At 39.8% G+C, this 11,987-nt stretch overlaps 1 protein-coding gene across 1 annotated transcript in view; it reads right to left on the reverse strand.

Annotated features, from left to right (window-relative positions):
* Window positions 1–10,853, reverse strand: part of GAP43 (growth associated protein 43) — a 100,342-nt gene extending 89,489 nt beyond the window's left edge. Inside the window, exon 1 of the mRNA XM_045540225.1 lies at window positions 10,740–10,853. Within this exon, the coding sequence (XP_045396181.1) occupies window positions 10,740–10,769 (30 nt within the window). The 5' untranslated portion in view covers window positions 10,770–10,853. The remainder of the gene's footprint in view (window positions 1–10,739) is intronic.
* Between the last annotated feature and the right edge of the window lie 1,134 nt (window positions 10,854–11,987).

The raw sequence follows: 11,987 nt of genomic DNA on the forward strand, positions 1-11,987 counted from the left end.
TCCAAGTGCCTAGGTGAAAATGAAATGAGGGAGTTCACAATGGATCACTTATGAAGTCTTGCAATTCCTTTCCATCTCTCAAATGAAATATTACTTTTCAAAACTGACTTAAAGAGAAAGGACTTTGAAATGCAATGTTCACCCAAAATCTACTCAACCCCTATTCCTCTTTGCCTAAACATTGGTAAGAGTCTGGAAAATCACGCTGCACTGCCCCACTACCACATGTACTAACAAATCTAAATGCAAGCTAATTATTTAGAAAAGGAGAATTTCTTTCTTTCTTTTTTAGGTAAATAATGGAGACAATTGCCTCTACTAAAATTTGAATAGAACTGTAAAATACATCTTTTGGAAACAGCTGTTGTAGGATCTAGTTTGGCCATTAAGAGGAGCTTTTAATTCTCAGTTTATATTCCAAGCAGGTAAATTGGTTTCTGAATCAAAGCAAAGTAAGAATGAAAAGAGGATGTGCACTCTAACAGCTTCTAGTCCGGCCTAGTTATGCTGACTAAAGAGGTTTTGCAGCTACTTAAAAAAGCAGCCAGTTCCTGAGTTCACTTAACCTTTGGAGATCATTTCAGTTATTTTTCTCTTTGCTTCATCTAGCTCTTTTATCTAGTTATTAATGGGAATATATTAGGGTCTTTCCAATTTTCATTTAAAAATAACATTTTGAGTAGTTATTGGAACTGGAATTACAAATAATGGATGTAAGGCTAATTACCAATATTCTACATTTAGAGCAAACTGATGCATATGGAGACAACAGCTCAATATTTTAGGAAGTGCCAATTTTCTAAAAATAGATAAATATGGTGATTATTGCTGGAATTAATTCAAGAACATTCAAAATGAGATGACTAATGTCAAGGAGTAGCATTTCTCTGATATAAATCCAGCAGAGCTGTTTTACACTCATTATTGCCCAATTTTTTTTTTTTTTTGCAGAAACCAATTCTCTAAACTAAAAAAAGAGACGTTAGAGTGAAGCTACATCATGCCAAATTAATAAGAATATATGGCAGCTAGTGTACCGCTTAGACAAGTGGTACCTGCTAGAGTTAGGCCTCTGGAAAACAGTGAAAACCCAGAGTCTGCCATCTCCAGATACAGAGATTTACCCTAACCTTTCTTTGTTAGATTATATAAGCTTATGGATTCAGTAATCAGAGTGGTTACTGCTTCCTTTTAGATCCATCAGTGATGATAACCCTACGAATAATAAGCATGTGTAATACAGGCCAAATTGAAAACAACCAAAGGGAAAAATTAATGGTCCATCACATTTGAGATAAATCCCTTCTGATCTGGGTAGCTACCCTACTGAGGACATACAGGTATATATGCAAGAAACTCTTTCTGAACCAATTTACTCTCTCACTAGATTTAAGTGTAGGCTTCCAGAAATTGTGTCTAAACTATGTGACCGTGCCCTTACTCCAGTCAGAGATACTAGCCCAGGGGCAGTAACTAGCTGATCCAAGCAGAACCAATGGATTTCATTCATTCATCCTCATTCATATTCATTCTCTCTCTCTCTCTCTCTCTCTCCCCCCCCCCTCTCTTCCCCTTTATTTAGAAGTTTGGATTAAGAGCTAGAGAAGCTAGAGTTGTTAATAACACTCTACACTGTTTTAGATGCAGGACTGCAGAAATAAAGTTTATCTCCTGTTGAGATTACCAGATCTACCCTAGTTCACATAGGCTTGGCTGTTCAACTTAATTTCATGTGGTCTCTAGTTTTTTTTTTTAAATACATTCCTTCTTATGGACCCTTAAGGTTGGTTTCTGTTACTTGTGCTCAATAAAAAAACACATATATAGTAGAAGTGGTGCAGGCTGAGGCAGAGAAAGAGAGAAGGAGGGAGAGAGGGATGTGGTTAGCATTGAAGGATTAAAAGTGATACTGACCATTAACCATCTACAAATGTAATTAAATAAATTATTATTTCCTTCTGGACACCAGCTTATTTTCAAATTTCTAGTTAATATACCTTTCTATTGCAGTCTACATGAGCCTCCTGTATAAAAGTATTTTTGCATAATATGTATAATACTAATTTTTTTATGTTAAATTTTTGGCTTTTAGGAAAAACAGAATCTCTTGGACTAACTTGATCCAATTATTATACTTTAAAATATTTCCAAATATTATCCGTATGTTTAAGAACTCAGTTTCTTTGGGTTGCAGAATTCCATGCTTATATGGGAATTTGACAAATTTTGTTGTATTAAATTGGTAATGTATCCCAATCATAACCAGAACACAAGTAAAATGGAATGTCTTTTGTGGAGATCCTGAGGGCTCAGAAAATTAAAGTATTTAGAGTTGAATTTGGAAAGTTTCAGGATTATATATTACCTCTCTGATCAGATTTGTTCCTGTTGCATTGAGGAATCTTGAAGCTGTTACAGAAATGGTGCTCAGGTGGTAATATTTGAAGTGTGCTCCCCCAACCAGGCTGCACCTCCCGTTAGTCTCCCAAGCAGCCCAGCTTCCTCTCTCCACTCTTCTGCCTGACTGGACCCTCATGTGATGGATATGAGCACAGCATGCCTGGTACGCTTAGTGCTGAGAACCCAGTTTGGAGGTGGAGTGGGGGTGGGGATGTGGGAGAAGCAGCAGACTTAGCAAATGGAGAAAAGAAGAAATGTACATGACAAGAAAAGACTAAAACAGAAAAAGATAAAAGGGAAAACTGTGGATATTCCAAATGCATTTGAATTGACCCTTGAATCTTATGGCAATTTGCCTGTTGGCTTACCTAAATTCTGTCACTGAAGTTTTCAAAGGAAATGATAAAGATATACTATGCTCCCATTCATTAGCATGGTTAATATGTGCTCAGTAGAGAATAGGAAAGGAGGTAGAAACAGAGAATGTATATATTCTGTACAGAGAGCATTGGTACTTCTAGTTTGCATAGAACCATGACTACTTTAGGGCTCAATATATGAAATTCTTTGATTAATAATATCTTACATTTGAAAAACACATTGTTTGCAAAACACTTTTATTTTTATCACTTTATTTGAGCCTCACACCAAACCTACTAAAAAAAGGCAAGTCAGGATTTGAAGGGTTCTTTTTATGTGTCCACTATACAGGTGAAGAAACTGAGGCTCAGAAAGGTTAAATTACTTACCCAAGATCACACGACAAGCAATTGGCAGAGCCAGGTCTAGAACCCAGGGAAAAGGTTTATTTCACTACAAAGACATGAAACAGGACATTAAACAAATAACATCTAAGAAAATAATATCTGTAAACGATTAAGATAGGAAATCTGAAAGGTCACACTCCAAATACCAAACCCGAAGGAATGACTGCAAGGGTACCTCTCTGATCTAAGCCAACAGGAGCAGGAATTACAACTTTGACTACAACTGCCTTGTGAGCTGAGTGTGCATTTACACAAAGCCTACTCTGAATAGGTACACAGGAATGGTCTTCTGTCCTAAAACATCTCCTCTAATGGCCCACTGTGATGTTCCTTCCCTTGCTACATTTATTCCCTCAACAAATGTTTATTGAAAATCTACCATGTACCAGATAGAGCTTTAAATACCTGTCTCGTCTAAAACACTTATTTGAAAATTTGGAAGGGACACACTTTTTCTTAAAATTCTCCTTCCATAGCCTCACCCAGTGAATGTTAGCATGAGCTGGTATTACTTAATTAGAAAAACTCCATTTGGATATCAGGGGAGGAAAAAAAGATAGGAAAACTCAATTTCAAAGAGGCTGGAAGCATTGAGCAAGATATACAGTAAGAGTAAAACCACTAAGGAACACTCCTTAACTTTAGTAGTTGAAGACAAACTTGACTTATAAAATTATTTAGTCTTACAGCTCTTCTCAAGGACAGGCCAATGCAGTCAGAGAAAATAAACCACTTAGAGTCTGGCAAGAGTATCTTCATGGAAAGCTGTGGTTGTAATTTGCCCCACACAGGGCACAATAGGTCTGTTTCAGAAACTAAGTCCTTTCAGTCTCTTTAAACCTAAGAAAGACCCAATTGATCTGATTCTCATTGCTTTAACAGACAGTCGAGGGACTACTTACCATTCACCCTCCCTTTACCTCCATAAAAAGTTCACTTTGTGGAATAATATTATGTGGATACTTCAGTGGGAAGAAAAGAAATCCAAATGAAGGTAAAATTAAGTTTTGAGCATAGGCCAACAGTACATACATTTTTTTGAAGTTTGTGTGATCAACGACATAAATCAACTAAGGGTAGCAGGAGATCGTTTTAGGTTCTACTTGTAATAGTTGTGGAGCAAAGTAACAAGCACAAGTACTTGGGGCCCCAAAGGAAGGTCACATGAAGGTCCAAGAGTGTGGTAACCATGCATCTAGACCGAGACTCTGCTGGCCTCAGAGGGTGGGGCTGGCATGCTTGTTGGTGGGGGAGGAGGACATGGAAGGGAGGTTTCTGTCTGTGGTAGCTTGGAGAAATACAGTCTATAAATGGGCTCATTTTGTGCCTGCTTTTAGTAAAAACTGACGGTTGTCATGTCTATAAATCAATACCAAGAATCAGTGATGACCAGCTCCACTTTAAAATTTCATGCCAATAGATTTTTCAAAAATCTACTAGTGATTCTATCCATTTAGATATGCTACAACTTGTGGAAAGACTATAAACCTGGCTCCATATTTATTTAGCAAACAGATTATCCATGGTTAAAACCTGTTACTTTAGGTACCAAGAATTATGGTAGACATTAGAGATACAAAACAAAAATTAAGTGTTCATCCTTTCCCTCAAGTAGCTCACAGTGTGGACACCAGTAGGTAAAAAAGTAAATGCTATATGGTACACCATAATAGAGATAGTACAAAATGTAGCTTGGGCACAGAGAAGGTAGAAGAAAACTTAGTTAGGGAGGTCAAGGATGGTTTTAAAGATCTAACTCTTCCAGGGAAAATAGGGATATTCCAGGCTGAGAGGGTAGTGTAATGTGGGCAGAGAGTACACTATGAGCAAAGGCTCCAAGGTCTGGAATATTGCTATGGTGTCACAAGGTGAGATGGGCCAGGGTTTGAGGATGGCGCTGGAAAGGTAGGCAAAACTAGGGCATGTCATCTAGGCTGAGGAGTTATATTTTAACAAGAAAAATAATATGACCAGCTTTGCATTAGGTAAAGATAACTCCAGTGTTATTTGCAAGGAGAATTGAAAAAGAACAACGTGGATATAGGAAGTCCATGTAAGAAGCCATTGCCTTTGTCCAGATGAGAGGTAATAAAAGTTCTGAGTCAGGTTATTTATATAAACAGGTAGGGTTGAAAAGCAGAGGAGGTATTCAAAATCTCTTAAACTAGGATTTAGTAACCGGATATGGAAGTTGAAAGAAAGGACTATATTTGGGATTACTGCAAGGTTTCTAAAGACCTGAAGCTAGAAGGACAGGGTCCTAGCAATAAGGGTAATAAGGAAGACCAAATGTGACACAAAACAAAGGACAGGAGTTTGGTTTCGTACATATACGTAATGAGCTTGGGTGTCTCTGAAATACTTGGATATCTATGAGCTCAAGATAAATATCTCGTCTACAGATTTAGAAATCACACAGGTGGTTAAAGCTCTGGACATGGATAAGATCACCTAGGATTAGAGAGTCGAATGAGAAGAAGAATGGATCAAGATCATGAATCAGGAGATCACTGATGTTTTGCGGGGAAGAGAGTAAAAGAAGCCAGCAAAGGAGACTGAGAAGGTCCTGTCTGAGAGGGGAGGAGAGCTATCCTGGGGCCCAGTAAGGAGAAAGCTCCAGAACCAGGCTAGACAGCAATACAAAATGCCAAAGAGATGTCAAATAAGATGCAGACTAAAGGGTCACTAGATGTGGTGCCCTTTTCAGAATATGTTCCAATGGAATTACAGAAACAAAATCCTAATTAAAGTAGATGAAACAGTGATGGGAAGTCATGGAGAGAAGGTGAGTGTGGAGAGAGTGCTTGCAGGAACTTTGTTCTACAAGGAGGTGAGGCAGAACACTATAGACATGGGGACATAGAGTCAGGAGAGGATCCTTTAAGATAAAGGAGACACTAGCATATTCACAGGCTATGAGGAAAACAGTTAATACAGTACGAGAGTATGAAGTCTCAAGAGAGAGCAGGGCAGGAGGGAGTGAGGTTCTGGAGAAAACACAGGGGAAGCAATCAGAGCACAAGAAGAAGGCTCAACTATGACCAGAAGGAAGTCACCTCTAACAGAAAAAGGTTACATGGGGGGCACTTGGCAAGCCTGAAAAACTGACAGTTCTAAGTCGGGCCTCACAGTGCAAAACTTGGAGAGAAATATTTTCTTATATTTGTATTGATCTTTGTTTTCACATTAATTTTGTTTAATCCCTACAAAAATCCTTAAGGGAAACAGGTTTTTTGTTTGTTTCTTTCTTTTTGTTTTTTGGCTTATTTGTTTGTTTGTATTTTTTGGTTTTTGTTCCCATTCCACAGAAGGAAATTGAAGCCCAAGATGAATGATGTGGTTCATTCAAGATCTCAGAACCAGTAAGTGGCATCAGCTAAGGATTCACAGTACAGTGCTCTTCCCAACACTTCAGAGAATATTATGAAGATTTAATTATAGTGGTATAGAGGCAACCTGACCATACTCCAGAAATTCAAAAGGGGGAATGCCTGTGCACAATCACTTCTTCGGTTTGCAACAGACACTGTTTGGTTGCCTTAATGCCTCTATTACAACTAATAGGGAAGCGAATAGTTCAGTGCTGTACTTTCTCTTGAGATGACCTGGTTATGTGTATTCTTTGAACTATTAATAGAAGAAGACTTTAGTCTTGTCTTACTTTATCAATATGAACAAGGGGAACATTTGCTAAATATATATGCTCCATTATTGCCTGAAAGAACCCCCTCCCCTTTCTTATGGGGCTGGCTAAGACTCTGAAGTCTGTGGATTAATTCAGCCCCAGGCATAACACTGACAATTTCACTATGATTGAGGCAAAGGAGACCCTAAGCCACCCTCCCTCTTGGTGTATAGGAGCACTGCCCTTTAGCATGAAACATCAAAGAAGGTTTCTATAGTTTTGCCAGCTCAGCAAGAAAGAAAATTAACTCTGCATTTTCTTATTCCAGTTGCCTCAGCATGGGTTGGTAGGGGGAGGGGGGTAGAGAACAGAGTTACACAGACTGTCAGCACGAGAGATCAGGGCTTATTATGTATACACCCTGCCATGAGTTAGAAAGAATCATATAGTCACCAGAAATGAACGCATTTCTAGATTCACCATGAATTTTCTAAGGTTCTCTGCAAGTCCAGATAATTTGGCAAAAAACAAAAAATGCCCTTTAAACAATTTCTTCAGTTTAAATTCAGAAATGTGTGGTGAAAATCCCTACTTTTTTTTTTAAAAGAATGAGCAAGCTTCAATTACATTAAGTAGAATGCCTCCATTTAATTAATTCACTAAGTCCCTGGATGACACTGGGTGTGGCTCAGAGAGATTTAGGAGGAATCCAATATATCACCAGGAAGAAGCGCCTGCACCAAGCAGCAAGGCAGCAGCATCCTTCCAACACCTTCCCAAGGCTGCAAGGAAAAGGCACAGCGAGGTTGGAATTCTAAGCCTCAGATCAACACTCTCAAAGATGAGAATTATTTGTTGTATGAGGAAAAAGGTAGGGGCCGGGGGCTGAGAGGTAGACGGGCTACTTGCTTGCACGGTGTTCTTATACCTCAATTACAAACTAAAATCATTATTTTTAAACAAAGGAAACACCTCATAGTTTTCTTGCTTTGTGGACACAGATCACACCTTGCAAGTTTTTAATCATCTGCAATACGCATGGCAATTAAGCTATTTAAAGTAAGCCCCAAGATACTTGAAAATCATAAGCCAATAAAATCTCAGGGATTCTTTTATTTTATTCCCCCTTTCCCTACTCATTTACCATATTCTCATCTCCACCCCACTCTCATTCTCTTCTTCCTCCTACGATAATCTATAATGGTAATTAATGGCTAATATAGATCATTTATGCTTTCTTCTCACCCATTGGCAATGTATTACAACTTAGAAATACAAGATTGCTTCTTTATGCTGCTCAAGTGGAAGAGGAAGGAAGTGCAAGCCCTCCAGCCCCCTCCCACGTTTCTGCTGGATTTCATGGGTGTGGCAGAGTTTAGACCTTTGCAGGTTTTTGCCCTTGTTTTATTCCCTCTTAAGTACTAGGAGGATGAATAGATGTCACAAGGATGGACACCATTGGATTTTGCCATGAATGATATAGGATCATTTCACCCACAAGAAGGAAACCTGTGTGAGACTTAAGTACTCACACTGTATAAATGCCAGTCAGTGAGTGTAGTGTGAGCCCACGCCCTGAATACACCATTTCCTTCAGTCTGATTGAATGGTATCCTAAATACTAACTAGTATGAATGATATACAACAGTGGTATATAAGAGACATGACCTTTTCACACATAAGTACACATTTATAAAATGCATGGGCAAAATAGGACAATTTCTATACCCTTCATTTTCTCTTCTGAATATGAATGATGCTAAAACACAGAAAGGCATGTGGAAACCATACAGAGTACACGCATGACTGTTGCATATGAAGTATGTGGATGCTGTACGCATTTACATGTGAATTTCTCCCTAAACACACAATTTCAGCTCCATTAAATTGCACATCAGAGTGAGCGCTTGGGGCTGTCAGTGAGATAGAACCCGAGTGAAGGCAGCTGTCCTCATTTTGGGAAGGGAATTCCTTTAGCCCTAACTCCCTTTCTAAAAATCATGCGTGGATTCCTTTATCAGAGTACATGCATATGTACTTGCATGTGTAGAAAGAAGTGGGAACAAGTAAACCAGCATATTTTTCTTTCTGAAATTAAAGATTTTTTTTAAATAAATAGCTTTGGCTTCCTTAGGGCTCCGCCTTCCTAAATTTTATTTCCCCAGCTCACCGGTGAAGTAACCTCAGGACTTTTCTTTGATGGTGTACTTAACCCAGACACCTGTATTTATTACATGTGTATATTAAAATAAAGGAACACAAGAGAGGAAATGTCCTGGTTTGAAAAATGAGCCAATGGAAGCATCAATGTCCGGAACCACAGAGCGCTTTAGGGAAATGCTGCAAATACCCGCCCCCACCCCCAATATCTGACTTTTCCCCAAACATCCCCACACAATCCAGGATGTCTGCTACTTTATATTTTATTTATTTATTTATGCCTCTACACCCACTGCTCTGACATTCTGCCGGTCTCCCTTCCCCTTCCTGTTCCTTCTCCTTCATCCTCACTCCCCACCCCTCCTTCCAGGGCGCTGGCTAAATGTGCAAGGCTGGCAGGCTGCTGCTTCTCCACTCTCTTCCACCCCCTTCGGATTCAGGGAGTGTATTACAAATTGCCTAATTTCCAATACCTGCACAGGAAATAATACCCAAATCCGATCTTTTGCACCCCACCCCTAAGGCAATCAATCTGCAAGGCGCTTCTTTGACCAAGCCTGCCACCACTAACCCCTACCCCCACCCCCACCCCCGCCACCGGCACACACACACGCACACACATGCACACACACGCACACATTCGCCCATATCCCACACCCATTTTTTTCTCCTCAACCTTCGCCAAAATCACTCAAACGTGTTCCAAGAAATGTTTGAAAGCTTCTTTTGGAGACTGCCACGGCACGGTGGGTTGCTGCGGAATACCGCACTCGTCATTCCTCCCCACTCTCACCCCAATCAAGTTTCTAAAATGTCTTTCAAGAAATAAGAGAGCAATTTTAAATGGAAGAAAAACCTGGGCAGTGGGGGAGGAAAGGAGGGTACTCGGTTCTTGCTAATCTTAGATGTGCCCCTCTTCCTGATAAAAATGAGTCACCATGCTTATCATTCAGGATGTTAGCACGTCTCTGGTCACCGATAACCCCAGGAAAGAAGCAAGGGAAGCGGGGAAGAGAAAAGACCTGGCTTCCAACAGGTAATACCCGGCTCGTCTTCCCCATCCCGTCTGAGCTAAAGGCTCCTAGGGGCGTGGTCCACCCTCTCCTCAGACCAGGGGTGCACAATCGGCTACTGATCTTAGGAAGGGGATTTTCCCCTTCTACACGGCCAATTTCTCCCCCAGCCCCAGTTGGGGTTCTCTTAAAAAAAAATCTCCCAAATAACAGTTGCATTCATTCATTGAAAAATAAATAAATAAATAAGTCTTCACGTTTTTCCATAAATACCTGCGCCCTTTTGAAGCACATGCATGTACGAAATAAGGCATCTTCCGCAGCACATGTGAGAAAATTGTACGGCAGACAGGCAATACTCAGCCTTGAATATTATTTTCTCAACCTGCTTTTTGCAAATAATATAAAGGTTCGCCTCCCCATCTTGTAGGTAGAGCCCACGTCTTCTTCCCCACACCCCTTTCCACATCCACACCCTCAAGACCAGTGACCTAAAACGCTGAGCATTCACTAATAGTAAAAAAAAAAATCTTATTTCCAGCCAAACAGACGTATTTTTTCTTCCCTTGCCCTAATTACTAGCAGCATTCCAAAACCAGAGCATGAAAGACAGAAAGGAATAAAAGCTGGGATGCAAGCATCAGTTACCATATGCTAAGGAAACGCGAGCACCATGGCCAGAGCAGAAGCCGTAAAAAATTTTTTTGCCTTTACAGGGAAATATTGTACTCCGGTAATTTCACAACAGCAAAAAGTAAAAATCTTTAGCTCTACCTGTTTGGTTCTTCTCATACAGCACAGCATGGTTGTAACGTCCCTTGCCTTCTTCCTGCCTTCTCTCCTTTCCTCCTCTCTCTTTCTTATTCCCCCCCTCTCCACCTCTTTTTTGCTCGCTTGCTCACTCGCTCTCTCGCGCTAGCGCGCTCTCTCCCTCCCTCCCTCTCTCTCCCGCACACACACCAGGGCAGTTAGCAGCAACTGTAAGGTCCACAGCTATTGCTCATCGCACATGCTCTCTCTCTCCTGCGCGCTCGCTCGCTCTCTCCCTCTCTCTGTTTCTCTCTCTCCTCTTTTTTCTCTCTCCCCACCCAATCTCTATCTACATGTCTTTTTCTTCCCTCCTTCCTCCGTCTCTTTCTCAGAATTATTCACTAGCTTTCAATGACTAATCACTTCCCCCAGCCCCTGCCCCCACTCTAGACAGTCACCCCCTCCCAGTCCCCTGCCAGCCTCATGAATATTTAAACATCTCCAATCTGGACCCAATTACCCACCGACTTTTCCACTGCATTGAGAGGGTGATGGGGTGGGGGCAGAGGATATTCCAGCCAATCCAGCAGATATGATGGAGCATGTTTTAGGGAAGAAGGGATAGAGGAATGCTTGTATTTCTTTACTAACTCTTCTCCTCTTTTCCCAGTATCATAAAAGCAGAAAACAGCTATTCCTAAAGAGGAAATGTAGTCAGACCTATACAATATAAATGATATCTGCCATTTAGATTTTATGCACAGTTAATAATTGTGGGGATTAAGTTCTCTCAAAAAATAAAATAATATGTAACTATCATACACTGTATATATACACATAACCTAAAATAAATACACACATATAAACTTAAATATGCAAAAATATATATCATATATGCTCCAATATTATCTTGGAAAAATCCACCTGAGTATATAGCATTTTAAATATTCTAAGCACTTGAGTTCAGAATAATAATGTTTAGGAATTAGCATTCATATCTAAAATCACATGGTAGTTTTTTTCTTAATGCACATACAGTACCCGTATTTGAAAATTGTGGTTTCTTCTAATTTTACTGAAAATGCTAAGCACATTTGAACAACAGGTCTGTGTAATACTGATGATGACCAGAATGATATTTTACAATTCAGACAAGATGGATAAAAGTAAACTCATCTGTGACAAGAAAAGATACATTATGAAACCTACTTCTTTGATTACTTCTATGGTCTTTCATAATTTGCAGCGAGCAACATGTAACTTTTAAAATGT

The sequence above is a fragment of the Lemur catta genome, chromosome 1 (assembly GCF_020740605.2).
Source record: "Lemur catta isolate mLemCat1 chromosome 1, mLemCat1.pri, whole genome shotgun sequence".
NCBI classification, from domain to species: domain Eukaryota; kingdom Metazoa; phylum Chordata; class Mammalia; order Primates; family Lemuridae; genus Lemur; species Lemur catta.